This window comes from Ammospiza caudacuta, chromosome 4 (genome assembly GCF_027887145.1).
Source record: "Ammospiza caudacuta isolate bAmmCau1 chromosome 4, bAmmCau1.pri, whole genome shotgun sequence".
NCBI lineage: Eukaryota > Metazoa > Chordata > Aves > Passeriformes > Passerellidae > Ammospiza > Ammospiza caudacuta.
Window position 1 is genome coordinate 77,114,034 of NC_080596.1, and position 25,719 is coordinate 77,139,752.

The 25,719-nt window shown below is 44.2% G+C and overlaps 1 protein-coding gene across 1 annotated transcript in view; it reads left to right on the plus strand.

Annotated features, from left to right (window-relative positions):
- FGFRL1 (fibroblast growth factor receptor like 1) overlaps window positions 1-25,719 on the plus strand; it is a 169,258-nt gene that overhangs the window by 73,175 nt on the left and 70,364 nt on the right. The window contains exon 3 of the mRNA XM_058803368.1: window positions 8,960-9,232. Coding sequence (XP_058659351.1) covers window positions 8,960-9,232 — 273 coding nt within the window. The remainder of the gene's footprint in view (window positions 1-8,959; window positions 9,233-25,719) is intronic.

Below are 25,719 nucleotides of genomic sequence, written 5' to 3' on the forward strand. Positions count from 1 at the left end.
AGACATAAACAATGACACTTGCAATTTCCTGCTTGCACAGTGCTCACACAAGAGCCTGTCCATAAGGGAAACGTCTAATTACTTATTAAACCCTGCACACTGCTCAGACTGGGTTAAATATTGACTACCAAGGTTCAAGGGGAGTCTGCGTCACCAAACGTGAACTTGGGCATCCTATTTTCTAGGAACTGTTCAGATTAAATGGATGGGTGACAAAATGCTGCGTGCAGGGAGGAGGGACACAGAAGGGGACAGCAATCAGCAGGTTGTCTTAGAAATAAACACCTATCTTTGGAATCTGGGCATTTGGAATGTGGTTGCTACTGCTGGCTCGAAGGGGAGTTTTGTTACCAAAAAAAAAAGTGAATTAAACTGAGTCTTGTGGAGTGCTTGGTTTGTTTTACTGAAAGTCTTAAAGATGTGGGCGATTTGGCTGGAAAATCTGCTGGGCTTGTGAAGCAGGATTTGCATGGCTGGGGAACAGTTGGAAGGGCACAGTATAATGGTATTTATGTTAAAATTTGGGTAGATCCAACCCAGAAGGTAATTCAGGGCTGCCTGACTGGATTGTTTCCCAGAGATTATGGGAAGCAAACAAATGTCTTGTGTTGGCAGGAATGGTCCCTCTGTGACCTGTGGTGGAGATGGTGGAGCTCTGTGTTAGGTTTGGAGAGAGCAGGTTGGGGCTATGGAATTTCACTTGGGTTCTGGATCCTCCCTCAAGCCAGAGGATTTCTAGCTTTCTTCCAGAATTAGGCAGTTTGTCCTTCCTGGAAATAGCAGGCCAAAAAAGAAAAAAAAAAACCCTTCTAATTTTAAAATCTTGAAGCCATGTTTTAAGGCCATTTCTTTTGAAAAAATGCCCAACAAATTAGGAATGACATTTTTTACATGGGCTTGCCTTCTTGAATGGGAATGGAAGAGATAGATTGTGAGGGTGTGTGTGCCAACACACCTTTGTTGTACTTATCTCTTCTCTAAGAAAAGTTTTCTGATTATCCATTGAGCTGCATACCTGAACTGCACTGTCAGTATAATTTTAGCTTTTGAGTAGAAATATTAGTCCTCTCCTTTGGCCCACACTAATCCCACTGGCAGCACTTGAGAAACAATAAATAATATCATTTCTTCCACACTAGAAACTTTCCAGCATATGAAGTCTGTTTCCTCAAAAGTAATTTGAAGTAATCTTAACTCTCCTTTGCGTTTGCTACCTTGAAATCTGAGGGATAAAGTTACTATTTTTTGCTGCTGAAAAAATGTTCGGCAACAATTGAAATTGAATGTCACCCATGCACATTTAATTTAATAAGATGGTAATTTCATGTTAAATAAATACCAACTGATTATTGGAAACATATGCTCAAAGGATTTAGAAACTACATAAGAGATACATATCTCATCTACTGTTGTTGAACTAATAAATCTAAGCAATAATCAAGTGCCAATTGTTCAACATACAATAACTATTTTATTAAATGTCAGTGAAATGTGTATGCAGGGCACTTAATTAAATGGAACACATTCCCAGATATTCTAGTTTTCTTAGTTTTGGAACATCTAGAGTAGGAGATTTACTGGCAGCCTTCACACAAGGGGCCAGTTATTACTCATGTAAAAATATGTCAGGTACTTTTTGTGCTATCAATAAATACCCATTTCATCAGCAAAGCAGCTCCTACCACAGAGGGAGGGAAGAAAGGGAAGATATGGCACTTCACTCGCTGTGAAATGGATCTGCAAAGCTGTTTTCTCCATGTGGTTGTTGGGCAGAGCCATGCACCCAAGCCTGGAGCTTGCTTCTGCAAACAGTCCATGATTTCCAAACCTAAGCCTGACCAGCCATCAGGGCTGGCCAGCAAATACTTGTGGTGTTTTTGTGTTCCTCGCTCAGAGTCTTTGTTCTACGGAGATGCTGTTGGTTTTTTCTTTAATCTTTTGATTGTTTTTGATAAGCATTGTTTTTGTCTGTGGGCGCCTATGTTTTCAGGCCAAGAAGGACCCATTAGCTCATCTAATCTGATCTCCTCATGTCACATACCAAAGCATTTGGACCATTTACCCCCACGCTGACCCCTACTTTACTTGGCTAACAAATACCTTTTGGAAATGCAAACTGTTTTGTTTTGAAAATATGAAAAGATGTTGGATTCACCAGTCCTTTGAACTGCTTATTCCATTAGTTAATGGGATACATGGGCAACACATTCATCCTTTTATCTCTCTCAAAAAGCATTTTTATCAGTTCTGCTCTCCATGTAATGGCTTCCAACTGTGCAGAGAGCCAAGAGCTCCTCTCTTGCAGGAACACCTACTCCTCTTGATTGGAGCTGTTCCCAACACTGCTTTGTAAAGCCTTCCCTGTGAGATTTGCTCCTTGGTAGAGTTTGTCCTAGCAGAGCCAGGCCTCTGTCCATTCATCCATCATTACAGCCTGAATGCCAATACAAATAACGGTATTAATGATATGCAGAGAGTGTGAGTGCATAATCCTCATGCTGGTCTTGTAGAGAGGGTTAAACTATTGTAGAAGAGGTTAAACTCTGGTCGTAAGCAGGAATTGTCCAGCCCAGCTTTGCAGGTACCCCAAGATAGGCAATTGTGGATGTGTGTTTCAAATATGGCTTTTAGGTGGTCCTTTCCAGCTGCCTGTGTACGTTTTGAAGTGTTGGAAAGGTAAAGAAAATTCACTTTGCTGTGAACCACCTTGGCAGTAAAGACTTTGGAAGCTCAGGTTTTACCATGATGAGCATGGTGAAGGTCAAACGTTGCCTCAAGTTTTGGTGTAAGAGATTGTGTTTCCACCAAATGAGCAGTTTGGCTGGTAACCTCTGTCCAATTCCTTTGTCTCACTGTTGAAATGAAGCATTTCTGTGCTTACTCTATTTTCCTCATAGGACATACACTATCTGTGGTACTCCATGTTGATGGGCTGTTTGGGTGCTTCATTGTGAATGACTTTGCTAATTTGCTAACACAGCACTTCAAAAGAAGTCTTATCTACATAGAAAGTGAATGTGTTTGGTATTAAATAATAAAATATACATAACCCACGGGGCTCTTAAAACTTATTTAACTTCTTTATAAACTTTACAATACAGTATGTGGATATTATAAATTACTTTCCATTCCAAGAAACTGTCCGGGCTTGTTGACCTTCCTTGGAATTTCCTCTTTGTAATTATGTTTAATGTGTTAATAAAGTTCACTTTGAACTGTGTGATGGCAAATGGTCTCATAGGACATGGGTCAGTGCTGGTGCGTTCACCATATGTGAAGCTTGATATTAGTGTGCAGTTCAGTTGTAGGAATAGCAAGGATAAGTCCAAACAATTGCAGAAGCAGTATCTCCTCCCCAGGTTAGCAGTAAAAAGGGGTTCATGGAAAGTTAGGAATGTGAAGTGGGAAATCATTTAGCTTTCACTGCTAGGTGTTGCTAAATTATAGTGCTGGGTTTGAGTCACTATCAAAACACCATATATTTAGAGGGTTTTCACACAGAGCTGTAAATCATGTTTACTGCATGTATGAGTTGAATGAGTGCATGAACTTTGCAGTGCAGCCCAGGAAAATATAATTACATGTGTGCGTGTTTTTGACTGTGAGAAATATGGACAGGAAGCTCCAGGCTATTCCACTGCTGCATCTTAAATACACTTCTACAAGTTGTTTTTGCTGCTTCCTGGAAATAGCTATTTGCTAAAGCAAAGAGGCTTTCTTGGGTTTTACATAACTCCTTTTGCCAAGAAATGGCAGCTACTATCCCTTCCCAAGGCACTGTGGAGGAGAGCAGGAATGCTGGTAAAGCAGTGTCAGCAGCAGAGCAGCAAGAGGGGCTTTTCTGTGGTGTAGGATAGTGGATATAAATTGAAAATTGCCCAGCTGTTCAGCAAGACAGGTGTAGAGTCTGTCTTTTATATAATGGAACAGAATGGGGATTCCAGTTGCTTGTATTCGTAAATGAGGCAAATAAATCTGCACACTTGTCTGCATGTATATGAGCAGAAATATTTAAAACAAATGAGGTGATCATGGCATTTCCTTGTTAATGTTTGACTGAGTTTATATGATCTTGAACAGAAAACTTGGCATCTGGCTGAGCTTGTTGGTTTCTTTCTGGTTGTGTTTATATGTATTTGCAGATGGGGAAACTACAAGCAGTGGTGGAAAATGTAGGTTCTGGGTTGTTTAAATTATATTTTAAGCCTGATTGCACCCTGGCCCTTGGAACTCCAGGCATGATCCCTGCTAGTAACTAAAATTATTTGAATGTTATGGGGCAAAGTTATATTTAGTTTGTGTTTGGAGAAAGAATAACAACGAAGCACGGGGGAAGGCAGCTGCATTCTCATCACTTCTTCCCGAGTCACATCCTCAGATGTCAAATCCCACCCTTTTCCCTCAGACAGAATATTAAGAAATTAGTCTCTCAAATTATTGGGTTGAGGACAAGGAGGATTTAGGAAAACCTGCTCCACTGGGCTTGTGTTGAGGTGGGGCTTAATTTTCTGAGCGAGCTCCTTCTGTTCAGACAGGCTGTAGAACCAACTGTGCCCTCTCCACTGTGATGGGGCTTAAAAGCAATGCCCCGTGGCCATAGAGAGCTGTCCTTGCCTGCTGGAGAACTGCAAGAGTTCCCTCTCCCTTCCTGACTACAAAAATGCCTAAAAATCTTGGATGGAATATCTACCTAGGGCCTTGTTTTCATGCCTATATCCCGTGAAAAAATACTGCAGGAAGGAAATGCTGTGTTCAGAAGCATCACCAATTGGAGATTCTCAGCACTTAAAATAGGTGGATGTTTCCAAGAATCACTGCCTAATGGCTAAGAAATTGGGGGGAGCACAGTGTAGAGACCCCTCCAGGATTTACACTCAGGGCCAGAGGGCACTTGTTCTCTGCTGCTCCACCTTGAAAGGATCCAGGAGCTTTGACTGTGAGTGCAGGTGCATTGCAGTTGACAGGATTCATTTCCCCCTGCCCAGAAAGATGATCCATATTAGCATTAATTTTGCATTGGTAAATATATGAAGTCACTATTTTAACAGCCTGGTTTAATGAAATGTTTTCAGGCTTCAGAATGATCCCTTATGGCGTTGCTCTCCAGCTCCTGGGGTGTTGCCTTGCCCACAAACAAGGCAGGAGCAGTGCTACAGTGAGCAGACATAGGGTATTGCACTCAATTAGAGCATTTCTGCTCACACATGACGCAAAGCTGAGCCCAGGACAGCAGAGATCACGACTCTGGCTGCTTGAGCAGTAATTTCATCTGCCTCTGACTGCTGCCTTAGAGCACGGGACAGACGCCGGCAGCGGCGAGGGATGGGAAGTCGGTCAGCGCCAGGGCTCAGGCTGTTTTTACCTCCCTGGCAGCTGCAGGTGAAGCAGCAGGTGCTTTCCTGGGGTGCTGCCTGGCCGAGCAGCTGTAGATGTGTATCCAGCCTGCAGGGCCCCAGTGCCGGGCTCCGCTCCCGCACGCGCGCCCCAGCCCTGCGGCGTCAGACACAAGGACAATCCCAAAGCAGCGCCTTGGGAGGGCTGGCTGGGCACTCTGCTCCCCTGGACACCCCCTGGCATGTTAGGGACCAGTGCTGGAAGGTGGGGAGCTCCTGTCAGCAGCAGGGCTGCACACGGAAAATTGGCTGGCTCAGCGTGTTTTTACTACATCTTTTTATCATGCAGTAGGAGATGGAACTGCCACAGAGAAACCTTGGACTTTAATTTCCAAGAGAACCTGAGTGATGCTGAGCAGCCTAATATCTGGATTCAGAGGGGGAAGGTGTTTTTTGCCTAGATAGTGCAGATATTTTTGCCTAGATAGTGCAGATTTGCCTAGATAGTGTGAGGCAGCTCTGTGTCAGTGGCACCCGCTGCCCAGAGGATATTGGAGAAGGGCCTTTTTTCAAAACAAACTTACCCCTCTCTGCTGCCTCCCCTGGTGCCTCTGATGGTGCAGAGTGGTGAGATGTGCCAAAGTGTGTCTTGACTGGAAAAGCATTCATCCGTCACTGTTGCAGTCCCAAGGCAGGGCTCTGCAGATATGTAGTGAAATAAGACCCAATGAATGCCTGTACATGAGAAAGAGAGACTGACATCCCGATGATATCAATATTTTATTCTTGCTGTAGCCCAGCTTCAGGAGGTCCAGCTACCATTAGCTTGCCAGGGCGTCTGAAGCCTCTGGTGTATGTGAAGGTGCTGAATTATATTGTGGTTCTTTGTAAACACTGTAGTAAATTACCGTATTGCAATAATTACCATGATGCTCGATATTTACATCAGAACACTGACTCCAGAGAGTACAGTTTGAGCAGAAAGTTATTAATGCAAAGATGATAGGTAATGAAATGGAAATACTTACAGCAGAAACAAGGTCTTATCATCTTTGTCCTAGAGCTATAAATTACTGAGAAGTGCAAAATTCACAGCAGGAAAGAAGAGTGAGGGGAGGGCTTTATTCCTGTTCCTGAGAAAGCTGCTGGAGGAGCTGATGAAGAGCTGCAGTAATGTTTTAAGGCAGAATGGCTCTAAGAAACGCGCCCATTTCTAAATGTCATAAAGGTCTGCGGATAGATCCTGTGACAGGGACTGATCCAACAATTCCTCAGAATGAAAGGTCAGTCAAAGGAAAATGGCATTTAGGAGGACCAAGCTTACCACTGACCCAAACATGTGACAGATCCAGAGGCAACTCTGGTGCCATCAGGAGCCCCGCCTGTGCAGGCTGCCCCAGAGGAGTCATGACGTGACTGGGAAACTATCTGATTCCTCCAGGTCTCCAAATTCATCAGGAGTCACCATGAATGTCGGAAGGAAAGGGGTTTTGAAGGAGCCTGCAGCAGGCTTCCAAGCTGGGAGGAGGGTGCTCCTCTCCCCACTGTCCCTGCCTGCCCTGCACCAAGCATTTTTTTTCCCAGTACTAATTATAGATCTGTTTTTGTCATTTGAATATGCATGAAGTAGAGTCCTGGCTCACAGGCAGGTTGCAGTGAAACGACTCGTAAAGTTTGACTTGGTTAGATAGGGCTCTGAGTCAGAAAGGAACCTCTCCAAGGGCCAGCCTAGAATTTCAAAGAGTCTGTGGACTTGTCTGGGCATTTCAGCTCCTTTGCACTGAGTGAGTGCATCATGTAGGGAAATAGAAACTGGGGGCAGATTCTCACCCAGTGTTTGTGAATTCTGCCTTATCAAAGGCAATACACAGAGCCCCTTTTCATGGGTGGATTTTCATTTTAAAATATTCAGCAATGCAATTTGTGTCAGACCAGCATTCAAAAGAGCTTGGGGTTGTCTCTCCATCCACAGAGATGGATGGAAATCTCACAAGGTGAAGAACATAAGGGTGATTTGGAATTTTTAGAAACACCTGGACAGGCAGGATTTCTCAAGGTGTTTTGCCAGTCCCTTGGAGTATGGGAGGATACCATCACCCCCATGACCTGTCCCACAGGTGACTGCAGAAGATGTGAAGGGGTGGGTGTTATCTTTGCCTTCTTTGTTATTTTTTGTTATCTCTGACTTTTTCAGAATAAGTGCTCTCAAGGTCCTTACTTTGGGTCATTAGGAGTTCATCAGAATCTGAGCGTGCCTCTCAGACCCATTGATTTAACCAGCCTCTTAGTTAAACTCTTTAATAAGTTAGTTCACCACTCTGTTCTCGGCTTGAGCAGCATTTCTTTTCACCAGCAAAGCTGCAAAATTCATGGGTGGGATTCAACATGAGTAACTGCAACAGCAGCTCTGGAGTCATTCAGGAGCTGGACTGTATGTACTGCCTCAGTCATGCTGAGGAAAAATCAAGCAGACTTTGGAATAATAGGAATTAGTCATGAGGAAGTGCAAATATGATCTCTGTAGTTTATTCCCTGTGGGTCCAATCCTGCAAAACGTTAGGAACAGGAGTAAAATATGAGGGAACAGTTCCAAATCCCACAAAAATCTTGTGGGTTTGGGGTGCAACTCAGCATCAGCAATTCTTAGCAAAACATTTTGTCCTTGTGCAAGAACAGGGCACTTATTATCACACCCATTAAAAGACTATTCTGGGAAGAGCACTGCTATTGCAATCTGTGTAGAGAACTTGTGCAATTAATGAAAAGGCAGAAAAGGCAGATGCAGGAAAAAGTCTCTCAACTTTTCAGAGCCTTGGGAAGGAATTTCAATTGGAATTCAGCTATGGGAGCATTCCCACTGCTGGAGTCTTTATCACTTCTTTTTTCTGATTGCTGGCCTGTCCAAGTGCATCCTGTTATCATGTGGCAAACAGTGTTTTTAGTCTGACATTCCAGGGACACTCTCTTTTGTATGAAATTATCACCTTTTACAAAGAGCAAATATTTGTCAAGTGGGTCAAACCAGCAGGGTTGCTAAGGAAATTTATAAAAATATCCTCTTTTGGACTATAAGCAATGTTAACATATCAGGCTATGCTATGCCTTTTATTGAAGCACTCCTCAATGAATTTTCTGTGTTCAACAACTGCAGGCTTATGTGTCTCAGATAAAGCCCATCTGGTGACTATTAAAGGAAATTACTGTACATACAACACGAAAGAATTAAAACATTTGGGGGGTGTGGGGCAGTGTTTTGTTGTAAGCACCACCCCTGTTACTAATTTTACCTTCAGGATAGGTGTTAGGTTTAAAACAACTACAGTTTCTTTACCAAATACACCAGAAAAGTTTGTGGTTGGGCTCCTTCTTGCAACAGGAAAATGCTGGAAAAGCAATAGAGCCTCAGAGCCAGGCTTCCCTGGTGGGTTAGCTTGAGCTGCAAAGCTACACCTTCAAGTCTCTGTAATTGCTGACATTTCCAGCCTTGGTTGGAAGTGGTTTTTGGTAAGCACCTTCTATTCTGTACAGCAGTCAGTGTAATGGCCGGATTGATGACACAGCTTTGAATCAGTGCTGTGTCACTGGCAAAAGCCATAACAGCTGTCGCTGTCTCTGCTCTTTGCTAGGCCCCCCCAGGATCGCTGACAAGGTGATTCACCGCCAGTCCGTGAGGCTGGGCAGGACCATCAAGCTGCTGTGCCCCGTGGAGGGCGACCCGCCGCCCCTCACCATGTGGATGAAGGACGGGCGGACCATCCACAGCGGCTGGACGAGGTTCCGCATCCTCCAGCAGGGCCTGAAGATCAAGGAGGTGGAGAGCGAGGACGCGGGGACCTACATCTGCAAGGCCACCAACGGCTTCGGCAGCGCCAACGTCAACTACACCCTCATCGTCATCGGTGAGTGCGGCCGGGCACCGCCAGGCCTCGCCTGCTCTGGAGCCACAGACAGAGCTCGTTTCATGTCAGAGGTTGCAGATTTGCTCTGTGTTGGGGAAGATGATACAGGAAAGCCTTATAAATGTGATTGCCTGGCAAAAGATTTGGAGAATATAGAAGTTATAAGCGAAATTGAAATGAAAGCAAGCTTTGAGATAACTTAGTTACTGAACAACTGGAAAACAATGGTGTGGCTGGACTGAAGGTGATGCCCTTTTGATGGAACAACACCCTCTGCTTGCAGACAGGCCCAAGGGTCAGAGCAGCCCCTGCCAGCTCGGCAGAAGGGGCCCAAAGAGGAGTTTTTAGGGTTTAAAATGTAACACAGTGTGGTAATGTAATGATTCTTATAGGCAGTATGTAAATGCTATAAGATTTGTATCTTGTACTAGATTGGTTAGTGAGAATCAGAATATTCAACACAGAAGAGGATTTATTGTATTGTAACGGGAGCCTCGCTCTCTTACGCTTTTGCTCTCTTACCCTTTTGCTCTCTTACCCTTTTACTCTCTTACCCCTTTTACTCTCTTACCCTTCTTACTCTCTTACCTTTTTTACTCCCTTACACTCTTCCCCTCTTACTCTCTCACCCTCTCACCCTCTCTGCCCCTCTCTTCTCTCGGGCCTGCCCTGAGCTGTGTTTGGCAGCTCCCAGCAGGGCCTTGCACCCAGGCCCTTTGCAATGAACCCCGAGTTCCTGACCTGGCTGCAGAGATCTCTCATCTCCATCCATCCTGACAGTCTTACAGCTCCTACAGCTCTGCTAATCATTCACTGGCCTCCACTCTTAGCTGGCCCCTCCAGTGTTTGAGGATGGCCAGGGCTGGCGGTGCTGCTGCGCATCTTCTGCTGCAGCCGGCTGCAGGCTGATAAGATTGCAGAGTGCCAAAGGTTACGCATAAACAGAAATGATGCAATAGCCACCGGGGTCCAGATCACAATGAATTCCACACAGGAAAGGCTGTGTGATAAGGAGAGGTCACACTGATCTTTATGTTTGCTGTTGGAACAGGATAGCTCTCAAAACAAATGTTGGAGCGCCCGTATGAAAACGCACAGCGGGGAGATCCACATGCTGAGCTGTAAAGCATGGTGTCTTCAGGAATAATAATATCTGGATTGAAACAAAGCTCTGAGCTGGCATGTAACCCAGGGATGCTTGGCTCCTGAGAAATCTTGGTGGAGGCAGGATTAAAAAAGCTTCAAATGCTGTCTCAGTGACCATGGGTTCATTGGCAATGCTTTTGACATTTTCAAAAGGCTTGCTTGGCCCAGCAATGAGATTTTGGGGCTACTCCAAAGACTCCCAAAGACATTTCTCTGGGTAATCAGAGATTCCTCTACAGGGGCTGCCACAGAAGTGTGCTCACTGGGGCTTGGCTGGGAGAAGGAAAAGAGCTGGGTGAAAAGCAGTGTTTTAGAGGATGCTGGGGGAGCCAAGGGGAGGGTTACAAAGCTGAGCGTGAGATCAGATATCTTGCTCACCTTTTGCCTGATCAGTGTTCTGAGCATCTGGTCTACAACGTTCTGTTTCTCTGAGATGGTGGGAGTGAGGACAGAGTTTAGGGCAGTTTCCAGCTGCCTACTGGCTGGCTCTTGGCCTGGTTTTGTTCTATTTCTCCTTTTTATTGTTTGCAGCAGGAAAGGAAACTGCTGTGGGCTCAGGGCATGTAGCAGACACTTTGTGCTGCTTGATGGAGGATTATCACCTGATAGCAGGGTGATTTTTGGAGAATGCACTTTGCTGCACAGCCAGTATAAGAAAGGGACCAGAATGTAAATATCTTTTCTGGAAAGAGATGCTTCTGTGAGGGAAACCCTTTGGTGACTCCTGTAGCATCAGTGGGATAGAGCTGCAAAAGTTGTCTTATAGTTTACATAGTTTGAGGATTTGGTTTTCCTTGTTCACCTCTTTCTTAGCCACATTCATCCACTTCTCTGTGCTACACTGAACAAACAGGGTGAAGGGGAAATAGTCTTACAGAGTCATATCTATACAGACTTCAGACTCTTGGCTGTGGAGAAATTAATGCTATAGGTAACTGCTTAGTCCTGCTTGTGCTTTTGCAGTATGTGGAAGTTGCCAAAGTGGTTGATCTCTCGTGTCATCCTTTGTCTTCTATAAAACTCTAGCCATATCCCATTATTCCAGAGCAGAGGCATCAAGGTATCTGTAAATCAAAGAAGACTCTGCCTATTTCTTGGTAACACAACAGAAGCAAATGAAAACAAAAAGTCAGGAGGCACAGGGTAAACGTTGCACTAGAATTCAGGAAAGATTGGGACAAAAATTCCAATTCAGTTGCTCAGGGAAATTGGATTATCAAATATAATTGTGTTAAGAACAATAGTATTCATTGTACTTGGCACTGAAAAGCCCTGGGCAGAAACCCTAGTTATTTAGAGCCTCATCAGGCATCTATGGAAGGAAATAGCAAGCTCCCTCTGGCCTCTGTGGGTGTGAGATTGAGCCCTATGCAAACAAATATTGATCCCTGAGTACCAAGAGAAGGGTGACTTTAACCTAAATCTGTGTCAGACATGTGGGCTGAAGTATCATTCATTTCCACGCATCCTTGTTGTAAATACTGGCTAAACCCAGTACTTCTTTTGCTATTTTGTGCCTTCTTTCCTTGTGTCACAGTGTGCCCCTGTGCATTCTTGTTGCTCAGGCCATTTTTGATGGATTGCTTACGTCCCCTCTCTTCAGTGGTGCAGTTGTGTTCATGTAGTGTTTCAAACCAATTGCTTTTCACTGCAGCAGTTTCCCCTGAAAACAAATGTTCCCCTTGTGTCTTTCCTGTCAAGCTCTGCAAGTAAACACAAGGTATCACTGACCGACTCTTTCAAGGGACCCAGACATTTAATGCAATGACCAGATGCTCGTGTTCGTCTTGGTGAAAATACTTTTGGTTGAGAGAAAATCAATCCCTTGTTGGTTTTTGAGAAGGAGGCAGTGTTTTAAAACCAACTGCATGTCAGTTTTGATGATGGAGATCAAATTGATGGAGCTGTTTTGTTTGTGCTCTGGAAAGCACAAAACTTCATTAGGCTTCTTGCACCATATGGCTTCTCTATTTTCCCACTCCTTCAAAGGAGAAAAACCCCTCTTATTCCAGCTTTACTGCTAACACCAAACATGTAAAAGCACACAGGTGTCAGACATGGGCAAGGTGGTTAAGATATTAGATCTAGAACAGCATTAAATGATTCATGAAACACTAGGACTTAAAAGAATATAATTCATGTTGACGTGAGAGAGAGCATTCTGGAAATTTAACCAATAATATCTGGAAAATATTCAGTAGCTGATTGCAAAGTTTTGGAGTTGTGCTGTATAATTCTAACTGAATTATAATTATAATTCTATAATTCCTGGCAAGTGAGGAGCTGTCACCCCAGTGTTATTTACGTGGAGGCTGCAGCAGAATAAGGTGATGGTTTAGCCAAATCCTACAGAGAGCTGTGACTAAATTCAGCAGTATCCAGCCTCTCTGCCTGCTTTCAGTGCTATGTAACTCTTACTAATTTAACTTTTACTAGCCACAGTATTCCATAATAGTACAGAGAACCAGCAGAAATCTGGGACGTTGTACAAAGGAATGAAAAGGTCGGTGGACCCTCCAACACTGGGGGGTCCTGCAGACGTGGCAGAGATGAGCTCCCCAGCTGGACTCTGTGAGATGTAATAATTCAAATATAAGACTGTTTGAACGTCCCTTTGTGGCTTCAGGACAGGTCTTGCTTGCAGCCAGCCAGCTCAGTGCACGAGCAGAGCAGGCTTAGGTGTGGCTGTGCCTGTCTGGAGACAGGAGTCCAGCTTGCCTGGCTGGAAGTGCCGATGAGATGGATTACAGTGATTTTACAGATGGTAACTGAGATAAAGGCAGACCAGGTGATTAGGCCGAGACCACATAAAATAGGAGCTGAGGCTCAGAGTTGAGTCTAAATCTCTTAAATCTCTCCCCAAAAGACGATTCCTACTTCATAACACACACTAAAGTCTTTACCTCCTAATCTTGCGTCTTCCTAGCTGCTCTTTTGGAAGTGAATCTTCTCTTATTCTGGGATTTTGATCATCATTCTCAAACAAAGGCTTTGCCAACCCAGATGGTAGCAATTGGTTTCTGCCCTGCTTATTTCCCCATCTTCCCAGACTGCAGGGCCAGGATCCCAGAGATCCAAGGAATCCTGCTCTAATACAGCCCTGTGTGAAATGTAAGCCAGTAAAAGCAGATTACCAATATAAGTCAAAACTACAATTTCCTCTCTTAGCTATCCTTAATAGTTTTTGTGGTTCACCACAAGATTTGGGATGCCAATTACACTGCAGACGGATTTACAAATGCTGGAAGAGGAACTTTAATCAGTATTTAATTACATTGCAGTTATTAAGTACAATGGTTCCTTATTTTGGAGAATTATGTGTGGCTCATCAAAACAAATGTGCTATACCTTCCCCAGAAATTGTATCTACAATGGTGCTCATTAAATCTTATCTTTTTTCCCTCAACTGAATTAATTCTAAAGGTGTGAAAAGTAACTTTATTTAATTTATAGATGGTTGGTTGGTTGGAACCTGCGGTTTCTTTACTGCATAATTAAAAAATTCCTTGCCAGTGTGCTCTAAAAGGAAACTTAAGGCCAAAGAGGAAGAAAGAAAGTGCTGAATAGCTACTCCTTGTTTGAAAACTGTCCACCTTGTGTGCTGAAGGGAGGCATGTTCTGCAGAAAAAAAATAGCAGGTGGTGGTGTAACTGAAGCCTCTGTCGAGCTGTGGCCAGCTTGGCCAAAATGTGAGTTTGCACACATGGAGCCACACTCCAGCCATCAGGCCCTCCCTGGGAAAACCTAGCCCAAATGGGTGCGCTTTTCCTGACTCAAAAATAACTGAGAAAACAAAGTATTCTAACATGGAAGTGCTGGAGGACCTCCATTGCTGCTCTCTCTGCAATAACAAACAGTATCCCGAGTTCCAGGAGTCTGGACATTCTCTGAAGGGAAAATTGTTTGTGAACAGCTGTAGGAAAGACTAGGTAAATATTTATGCAGTAACATAATGACCTCTTTCACTAACACACAACACAGAAGACTTTTCACTTGCAGAAGTGTTGCAGGCCAAATCCTGCAAGGTGTGCCAGCATTACAACATGTGGGGCTATTGCTACAGGTGCTGCCAGTAAATACTTCTTGCATCAGTTGCTCAACCAGGTGATGAAAGATCAGACTGTCTCCATTTTCACATCTGCATCCATGTTTCTTACTGCTTTCTGTAGCAAAGGAAAAAAAAAGCAGCAGCAAGAGTTTGGGGCTGTCACCTTCTTGCCTCACTTGGTGTTTGTGAACTGCCAAGGACCCATCTTGCCTGGGTGCATCTCAGCACAAAAATAATCAACATGTAAGTCCCAGAAACAGCTTCTCCTGAATTTATTTTTTTTTGCCCTATGTCTCTGACTGCTGCAGTTGTTTATTTTGTTCTTTAAGGGTTTTTTTTTTGAGGAGTATTTTGCTGAGGAATCCATCATCTGTCCAGTTCATATCCCCCTCTGGTGCCTGCTCCATTTGGGTTGTAGAGTAGTAAAGTCTTGATGCAGAGAGCAGGAGGAAAAGGGCAGCTTGTTGTCCTGATCTGCTGATGGGCTGTTCAGAATCTGAGCTGCATCTCACTCTCAGACAAATCAAATTTGCTGTTAAATGTCTGCTGTCTGTCTATTGCAATTGATTGCTTCAAGAATCTGTCCTGACATCAGATGATTTATCTTTAAAGTAGCTTTTTCCTGCTGAGCCAACTGCTATTTTCTGCTTTTTTACAGCTTGTTCAAAGACAGCTCTCTTTGATAACAGGCATGTGTTAAAAATTTGCATTAAAATAACCATTTTTTTAAACAGTCAGCATAAGTATCCTGAAAAAATTCATGGCCTTGTCTGAATGGATATTTATTCTTACATTCTTTTTTCTGCTTGTAGTAGTAGAAAATACTGTGTGAAAAAAATCAAGTTCAGTAAAGCATGGTTTGCATTACGCTTCCGCAATGAAGTCATCAATCCGTGTCTCAGAACTCATTTACAGTGCAAAAGCTGAAAAAACATTTCTAGCCCAGAGTCAGGTGCCACCAGCCATCTTGGAAAAGCATGACAAATTCATTTATGTTTGGGTTTTGGCCTCTTAAGGAACTCTGGGGACCAGAGAGAGATGTGCTCAGCAAGAAGATGTGAATCAACCCTGAGTCAGCAGTGTGTGCTCCAAGGGTCTGCTAATGCTAAGCAAAAATTGAAATGAGTCAACACTTCAAAAATAAAGGGAGAAAATATGCAGGTTTTGCATTTGAGAACAAGGTGGTGTAGGCTGTGCTGATCATGGTATGGAGTTTAGTGCATTTACTTCAACATGAAGTGCAAAGGGCAGTCCATCCAGCATGGGACCATTAACGCAATCACAGGGCATATAATCATGGCTGATGATGATTAGTCAGTTGTTAGATGGAAATGAAGAGTTCCTTGTGACAATAAACAGTTCCCAAGTTGGTGTTTAGTTTGTTAAGGCCCCCAATCCAGCAGCTGGATCTCCGTTGGTGGCCTCCTGTGCACACGCAGGGTGATTAACACCAGATGAGGATCTGGCCATAGCCACTGATGCTTCGTAATGGTTGTGGTGCTAATTAAAGCTCAGACTGCTTTGGGCCTTTGGGAGCTGGGCAGGAGAAGGGAGCCTTCCCAAGACCCAGCCACTGGGCTGATTGCACAAGGATCTCTTGTCAGCATGTGACGAGGTGCCACCGTGTCACCCTCTGTGGAGGTGTAGCAAGGGCTTTGGTTCTTAACAAGAGCTGCCTTGCTGGTGTGGCCAGGTGAGGGAACCCTGCGTGCCAGCCTGTGGGAACAGACTGGAAATGGGCATGAACGGGTCCCAGTAGAGTAGAGGAGTCAGTGAACTGTGAGTGTTTTCATGTTTTGGTGCAAACTCATAGCTAAAAGCTGTTCACTTGGAAGTGAAGCTCCTTTTCCACTGGAAGTGACTCATCGTTGGCTAACGATGCCCTCACCCAAGCAAGGGCTCTTCCTGCTCAGTGTTCATCAGTCTAGGCATAAAGACACACACTCTGGCCAAGCCTGGTGCTGCTCAGGGACAGCACAAGCATGTGAAAAGAAATCTAAAACCAGTTTTGTTTGTTAAGGTTTGTTTAATTTGTGTTAAAGTTTGTTAGTTTGTGTTCCTACCCCCTGAGTTTCAAGGGTTTTTCACTTCTTCCTCATTTGAGAGATCCAATTTAGAGTCTAACAAACTCCCTGTCCAATATATCCAGCTGTACAATGTCCACTGTCCTTGGGAGAGGAAAGGAGGAGAAAGAAATACGGTGAAATGAAAAGGTGTGACTATTGCTGCAATGCTACAGGGAAACAATTTCACTAGTTTTCATCATTTTGATGAGTGCTGCACCAGACTGATGTCACAACAGCCCATAACAATTTGTTCTTCAAAAGCTTGATCCATAAGGAGGTGATGATGTGAGTGCCAGTGTTAGCTGTAACTATCCTAAAAATGACTGATCAAAAATGTAACACTGAGTGGTTTGACTGATGGTCTTGGTGGACGGGTGTAAAAGGCTGCAAAATGCCACAACTGGGCAGCAGTTTTGTTTCTTCCAAGTCCAGATCTGTTATGCAGCCCAGTGCTAATGCTGTATAATGTCCACAGTTTTTACAAGATCTTTGTTCGGTTTTATTAGTTTCATTTGATTTTATAACAAACTTTACAGTATGCTTATCAATACATCATGTTCTGGCTAACAAAAGCCTCACTGTTTCGGGTAGATCTCTTTTTTCCCTTTGTGAAGCTGTAACATAGAAGCCAAGTTAAGAAGGTGACAACACCTGTTCACAATTTAAAGGAAATGAGAAGATTTTTTTTTCCATGGATGTAAGCATGAAATTCATACATGTATGTATGGATATATAATTTCCCCCCATACTCCATCCTGTGGCAGACTGTGGCAAACCAGAGCTGCAGCCAGTGTAAATCCCAGGCATGCAGGACATATGGATGCATTTAGCCCACAATCCTTTGCAGATGCTTTGGAGTGTGTGGTGGCTGCTACACCCGTGCAAATAGCAAGCTGCAGCTCTGCTTGCTGCATGAATATTGTTTGGGAATGAAAGCAACGCACAGTACCAGGCAGGCTGACGTTAAAACCGTGTTTGATCTGAGCAATTTATGGCTTCCTTCTGTTAAATGGTATTAATAGAAAGAGCCTCTGCTCCCAGCGAGCTTGTGGTGTTCACGTTGGGTTTTTCTCGTCAGTTTGTCTGAGGCTAAAAACATCTCTTGCCTCTGACTTTATTAATCAGAGCTGTCTTGGTGCAATCCTCCATATGGGCAGGGGGTGGAATTTCCCTGTTGACAGTGCAGTGCTGATGTGCTCAGCAGGAGATTTGTCCACATCTGCATGCCCACAATGCAGAGGAGTAGCTCTGTTCCTGAGTAAAGCCAAGGCAGTCCCTGCTCCAGGCTGGTGATCTGTATGTGTGAGGAAGGCAGGCTTTCCAAAGGTGGTCTGGATACCCAAGCAAGGTTTGCTATGACTGCAGAAGAGTATTTAGGAGTCTTTTAATTACTAGCACCCCAAGTAATGAGAAGACATCAAGCTAATTGCAGGCCTGGGCATCAGCAGCTTTGAGATATCTACCACCTTGCCAAGCATCCAAGATGACTTATCTTCTCCAAGTAGCAGGGCCTTTCTACAGCTTCCCTACAACTACTGCCATCCTCCCCTATTCCTGACAGGTTTTCCTTGGAAGTTGTGCTCCTCCCTCTGCTTCTTGCTGAAAGCTGGGAGTGAAGGATTTAGCGTGGCCTCACTGGACTCAGAGGACCACGGAGGCTGAGTTGAGCTTCATGGGCACAGCGTCTCCAGGAGCTCTGTGCCAGAGCACTGTGCCCCATTCCCTTGTGCCACCACACATTCTGCTGTCCCCAGTTTGCACAGTAAATGCCACAGATAGTGAGGTTTTAGCCAGATTTTCTCTTTGGTATCAGTTAACTCAGAAATACCCAAAAGGCACACTTGTAAATTAAAGCACAGTGAAGAATATTTATTATAGAGTGAGCAGTGCCAAGTTGGACCAGTTTATAACGTGTAGCTTGAATGTTGTTTTTGGAGACTGCTTTTTTATGTGTAAGTGCACGTACACAGCACCAATTGCTCACATGCTGCCTCTTGATCCATGCATGTAGGTATGTTGCCTGTTAAAATGTATGGTTGCTGAGGAGCTGTATTTTTACATTCCTGTAGGGTCTGGTTCTCTGCCTTTCCTGTGCTGTCTTTGGCATCCACATTAAGAAAAAGATGAAAAAAGGAAAATAAAAATCAACAGAGCTGCTGAAAATCAGTGTACAGACCTATTTTAAAATCCAATTTATTTTTGTTTGATGAGAGGAGGAACATATTCTATGTTGTCCTTCGTGAATAATATCATTGTGCTAGAAGGCTTTGATTCTTCCTTCTTTATAATAATGTGGGTTTCGTAGTCAGAAGACCTGAGTGTTTACATTATACACTTCTTGGCAATAAAATTGGAAAAGAAAAGGAAAAAAAAAGTACTAATCCCAGGAGTTCTGAAACCTACACTCCTTCTCAAACGTACCCTGTTAAAGACATTAAGTCCCTTGCAAACATCCATCTATCAGCAGTTGAGAGTTTGTAAAAGGCGTACTTTGTTCTGAACTCCCTGCCCTACTGATCATGCACAGTTCTTTCATTTTGAGAATAGGATGACGACCCCTTAGCCTGGTAATGATGACAGATTTATGTATTTTAACACCCAGGCGCTGCTGTATTTGTTAAAGGCTGCCAGACTCCAGCAGTGCGGCGACCGTAGTTTATTTTCATTGTCAGTTTGTGCTGCTTTTTAAGGTGTTCTGCAGCCACTGGAAGCAGCACCACTGCTGCCTTCAGAGGTTGAGATGTCAGGCTGTTAAGAGCATAAGCCACCATGCTTGGACTGTTTCCACTCATAAAATGTCAGTTTTATTCTGGTTGCTCTGGCGGGATGGAACCTGTTCCTCGCACCGAAGCCAAGGAAAAGAGGGGAGAAATAAACAGTAAAAGGAGTCAGATAACACAGAATTTATCCCTTCACTTTCTACCCCCATGATGTATTTTGCAGCTCTCGAGATAATGTTTTAAAGAAAACCTTCTTTTAATATGCAGCAAAAAGCAAAGAACATAAACGCACTTTGCAGGCGTAGCTGTTCAAGTGCTGTGTGGGTCAGCACATCTGTCCTCTGCACAATGCATCTGTCTGTGATTTCTCTGGGTTGTTTTAAATTACTGCAAGTGACAGAACAATAGGGAGACAAACAGTGAAAACAATGCTGTTGTTTAATATCAAGCTCAATTATTAACAGGCCTGTACAGAAAATATTTCATGTAAATTAAAGGGAAGCAAATTATTTTATTTTCCATTGCAATGATCCAGCGCAACAAAGACAGTTGATGTGTTTCTTCTTTTCTTTTCTTCTCTTCTTTTCTTTGATCTTGCTTCAGATATGTTTGTTCCTGTGTGTGTATGTAAAGTTCTTACAGACACACTGAATGTTGTTAGGTTATAGAGCAAAAAATGCAGAATATGGGTGGTTTTCTGATCTCTTCATGCCAACCAAACCACTAAGTCTGAGTTTATCACACAATTGAAATGATACTTAGGCCTTTCGTTGCTTTTTTTTCTTCCAGTTCATTGTTTCCCTAAAAAATGTTGTCAAGCCATTTGAACTATTGAGTTGAGTCAGTTTTCTGCTTGATTGTCAACAAAAGGCTTTGAAATATTTGGCATTGAATCCTCCATTGCGAAACTATTTCGATTTGGAAAAGCATCACCACCAAATTCTTCATTAACTTCTCTTTAGTCCAATATTGAATGTTTCTCTTCTTAAAGAGAAGCAATGTGACCTGGCATGTTGGTTTTGTGTTGGGTGTTTTTTCAAACTGGAAGGAGTTATGGTGACCTCAGCACTGAAGTAGACAAGGATCTTCATCTCACCTTTTCTGAATGTGCAGCTGGCAGGAGAGAGGAGAACTGGTGGCAGTCCTCCTTGGTCACTGGTAGGCAACTGGGAGACTTGGATCCCCTTCAGATGCAGGCTGGGATTCCCTGCTGAGCAATTCCAGGATCTGATGGAGGAGAAGAACGACGCCTCGGCAGTCCCCAGCACAGCCCAGTGTTTGTGCTCTGTTTGCAGTGTCTCCTGACAACTGCCAGCCCGCTGCAGCTCCTCCTGGTAGCCCTGGTGTGTGCTTTGGCAGGAGAAACTCCAACCCAGGAGAAATTCGTGGCAACAGCATCAAGAGGGTAGTGTCAGCCAAGGTCTCTCATGGGCTGCTTTGGTTTGAGTGTGGTTTTGTTAATCCCTTTCCTTCAAGGAGGTTTGGAAGATGCAGCAGCCTTCACTTCTGGGAAGTGAAAATATTGATGGTGAATTTTGAGAAGCTGGTGTATGTCTTTGATTTGAAATGCAAGCAAGGTGCTGAGCATGTTCCTGGCATTGGAACTGTGTCCTGCTAACACTGGCTTCATCTGTAGGGACTCTATCACCCCTTTTCCTCTGGGATGGTTTTCAGAGCCTCTAAGGAGGTGTCTGAGAAACTCTGACCAAGAACCATTGTAAAAACATGCCTGTGTGACCTTCAAAAAGATGATGTTGTTTTCTGGGTGCTCTGTCCTTGGATAATTATGGAGAATTTTGTGGTGGCCCCTTGAGACCTTGCCTTGATAAACAGACAAAAGAGCAACATCTTTCAGGGGTAGATGGGTAGAATTGTTTGAGAGAGGAATTTGGCCACTGAACATCCTCAGTACTGTCAGAGCTCGTGTGTATCTCATATCCCTTCACAAGGAATGATTTGGATGCATTTTATTCTTGTTCTATGCAAAAGCTGCATCATGGACATATCCAACTATGACTTAGCCTGTTAAATCTTGAATACACAAGTTGTGCCATGTATGTGATTATTGCTATTCGTTTGCTTTACCTGTGTTAAATTTTCTTCAGAATTTTTGGCCCTGCCTGTGTTCAGAGCTCCTCACTTACCAGGAGGATGGGCTGCTCACTGGGCTGCTCACAAGTGACATTTTTGCCACCCTTCAGCATCTTCAGCAAGGGAGGGGATACTGCAGATCCTGTGACAGCACCTTGGTTGCTCCAAAGCCATGTCATATCCTTGGCATATCCTGAAGGAGAAACTCTGTAAAAGTTTCACTACATCCTTCCCACCTCGTATTTGGACAAAGCACTCTTCTGTCTTTTGGGCCAAATCTATTAATTTTTTTCTCATATTCTGTGGACCACAGAAATAGTTACAGACATGAGGAATAAAAGTCAACAAGATGCCTGCATGTCATTCCTGTTAGTTCTGCTGTAACCTTTATTTAGAGTATTTTACTGACAGCTATCTCCCTGGAGCTCTGTACCAGCTTTTATGACACTTGGTGCAGCCTGTTTCCTGTGGAGAAATAACCAGTTTGTTTATTCCCATATGGAGTTCTGGCTTTTTAATATTGCAGATGTGACATGACACCTGGTGCCACCCCAGCACCCTGCAGGATGTGCAGTGATAATGATTTAACTTTTGGGGATGGTGTTGCTTTTGGGCTTTGCTTGTTTATGGCCCCATGGACCTGGAAAGTATTTTCAAGGCTGTTTACTTCACCCTGCCTGTTTTGGGGGATCTGCTGTTGTAATGCAGTGGGATTTTCCTCCAGCCTCAAATGCTAAACCATGGCTAAGGGGAGATGATAGGGCCAGCTCTTTGCTGGTACTCTGGTCTCTGCTCTGAGTAGTAGGTGGATTTTTAGCCGCTGCTTTCCTCAAGCCTCTCTTCAGATATAGTATGACTCGGGCCATGAGTGAAACGCTTTTCATGTTCTTATTGAGGGGAGAAGTGGACCCCACTTAGAGGCCTGTAGTGTTAAAGGAGGATGGTAAACTGCCCTTTCAGCATTTTATCTCTGGGACCATCAAAGATAGCAGATAAAGGGGAGTTTTTCAAAAGCAGTCAGCCGAGGCTGAGTCAACCCCTTTTGAAGAATTCCCATGAACTTCCATGGGATGAATATTGCCATTGCTGAAAGCTTTGAAACCTTACCTAAGCATCCAGTGACACTTCTTGAAAAATGTGTGTACTAAGCACACATTCCTGGGAAAATGTAAGTAGGGTTCACATGTGTTGAATGCTGAGGTGCTTTCTCAGAAGCAGGTGTTTTGAAAGGAAATTGAGAAAACTGCTTTCAAAAGCAGTTTTAATGAGCTATAGTGAGTATAGTCAGTAGGGACATGGTACTTAAAAGGTATTTTTTAGAATAGTTTTCTCTCCTGTAAGCACGGCCTGACTGGCAAGTTGGCTGTGGCAATAAGCAATTCCCTAACAATAATCCAGCACATTCAGCTGATGTGTGAAGTCGTGCTGGGAACAAAACCATTGCTAGGTTTGCTGGTGTCTGACTTGGAGCTCATATGGTGCTTTGGGATTCAGAATAGGAAAGCCATTTCTGTACCACCTCTGGATAGAGCTGTGACAGTTGAACACAAGCTAGAAGGATACGGAAGCTGAGAACTGAGACAGTCCCAAGGTTTCAGTAATCAATATTTTTTCCCATTTTATGAAAACTGGAGGTTCAAATACCAGGAACACTGCAGCTGGATGCAGCTGGATGTAGTCCATGCATGCAGTTGCCACTGGCTGTGGTGGGAATTGATGGAGTTACTCAGAAGGAATGTATGTGAATGATGAGCAGGGTGCCTCACCCATGTTGCAGGACTGCATCCTCATACCTGCTCTCCTTAGCTTTAGGACTCATCTGGACTCATTGGACTCATTTGAGGGGAATGGCAAGTATTGTAGTTTTACGGGAAGGAAATGAAGGACAGAAGGAGCAAAGGAAAAGAACATTAAGGGAAGGATTTTTTTTTAAATCTTTCCTCCTTTTTGCATTGCAGACACATTAAGTACTTAACATTTTAAGAGCATCCCCTGACTTAGAAAAGCTGGCAGAGATGGGATTCAGTATGAGTCTGCCAGACTGATTTACAAATCGGCCTTACGAACTCCTGCTGCTTAAACATACCAGAATGCAACAATTAAAGCCAACATCTGGAATCCATTGGTGGAGCTGATCCTAGATAAACATTAAATGAATGTCCATTTCCTTAGCATTGGATTTCCTCTGGCTACCACAGCTTAAGCAGTGTCATCCTATCAGATAGAGCTGATGCTGATAGCAGAGCAAATGTCAAAGTCATGAGCCAGATCAATTTGTTCTGTCTTTTAGCACTGAAACTAGGACTAAAGCTGGGCTGAAGACACCCACTGTTTTTTTCCACTAGACTGTGGGAATGGATTTCTCATTTCACTAACCAGGGCTAAGCTGGTTGTGTGACTCCCTGTCTCTCCTGTGCAGAATACTTCAGATTGTTGAGGTTAATCTCACTTGAGGAACTTAGTCTCAGTACTTCTCTCTCTGTTTTCCCCAAACCTGACAAGGTTATTGAAGTCTTCCTCCACTCTACAAATCCAGGGATTTTGTTTGTTCATTTGTTGGAAACATAGAAAATCAGCTAATGAATTCGGGACTAAATTAGTTGCAAATTACATAAGTGGAAGCCAGTCACAACAAATACACATCTTCCTTTGAAACAGATCTCCAGTATTCAGCATCTTCCCACTCTCACCAATTTGGCAGTCAATGGATTCTTCTCTTCCCACTTTTTGCCCACTCATTCAGCTTTATAAAAGCATCAACTCAGCACTTTGGTTTCCAAAGAGAAAAAATTGCATGAATCTTTCCATTTTCTCCCCTCCTGTGTTTTTGCACTCTGCATCCCCTCACTTTGAGGAGAAGCTGTATCCATGTGGAGACCACCTTGGCTTGGAAGCGAGTTTTCAGGTGACTTTTGGGTTTCCCATCTCCTGTATCCAGCTCAGCAAGGAGCAGCACAGCTGTGAGGGCTGTGTTTAACATACCCCAGAGCTCTCAGTGTCACTGTAGCCCCTCAAGGGCCGGTGCATTTCAGGAAGGGATCACAGGTAGGTTCCCTGAATCCCCCTAGGGAACCAGAGGGACGTTCTGCGCGGAGCAGGCGCCTTCTGTCCTTCTGTTCTTCTGTCCTTCTCTTGTTCTGTCCTTCTCTTCTTCTGTCCTTCTCTTCTTCTGTCCTTCTGTTCTTCTGTCCCTCTGTTCTTCTGTTCTTCTGTCCTTCTCTTCTTCTGTCCTTCTGTCCTTCTGTCCTTCTGTTCTTCTGTTCTTTTGTCCTTCTCTTCTTCTGTCCTTCTGTTCTTCTGTCCTTCTGTTCTTCTGTTCTTCTGTCCTTCTCTTCTTCTGTCCTTCTGTCCTTCTGTTCTTCTGTTCTTCTGTTCTTCTGTCCTTCTGTCCTTCTGTCCTTCTCTTCTTCTGTCCTTCTCTTCTTCTGTCCTTCTCTTCTTCTGTCCTTCTGTTCTTCTGTCCCTCTGTTCTTCTGTTCTTCTGTCCTTCTCTTCTTCTGTCCTTCTCTTCTTCTGTCCTTCTGTTCTTCTGTCCTTCTGTTCTTCTGTTCTTTTGTCCTTCTCTTCTTCTGTCCTTCTGTCCTTCTGTTCTTCTGTTCTTCTGTCCTTCTGTTCTTCTGTTCTTCTGTCCTTCTCTTCTTCTGTCCTTCTGTTCTTCTGTCCTTCTCTTCTTCTGTCCTTCTGTCCTTCTCTTCTTCTGTCCTTCTGTCCTTCTGTTCTTCTGTTCTTCTGTCCTTCTGTCCTTCTGTCCTTCTGTCCTTCTGTTCTTCTGTTCCTCTGTCCTTCTGTCCTTCTCTTCTTCTGTCCTTCTGTTCTTCTGTTCCTCTGTCCTTCTGTCCCTCTCCTCTCCTCTCCTCTCCTCTCCTCTCCTCTCCTCTCCTCTCCTCTCCTCTCCTCTCCTCTCCTCTCCTCTCCTCTCCTCTCCTCTCCTCTCCTCTCCTCTCCTCTCCTCTCCTCTCCTCTCCTCTCCTCTCCTCTCCTCTCCTCTCCTCTCCTCTCCTCTCCTCTCCTCTCCTCTCCTCTCCTCTCCTCTCCTCTCCTCTCCTCTCCTCTCCTCTCCTCTCCTCTCCTCTCCTCTCCTCTCCTCTCCTCTCCTCTCCTCTCCTCTCCTCTCCTCTCCTCTCCTCTCCTCTCCTCTCCTCTCCTCTCCTCTCCTCTCCTCTCCTCTCCTCTCCTCTCCTCTCCTCTCCTCTCCTCTCCTCTCCTCTCCTCTCCTCTCCTCTCCTCTCCTCTCCTCTCCTCTCCTCTCCTCTCCTCTCCTCTCCTCTCCTCTCCTCTCCTCTCCTCTCCTCTCCTCTCCTCTCCTCTCCTCTCCTCTCCTCTCCTCTCCTCTCCTCTCCTCTCCTCTCCTCTCCTCTCCTCTCCTCTCCTCCTCTCCTCGTTGTGGCCCCAGCCCCCTGAGCAGGAGGGAGCTGT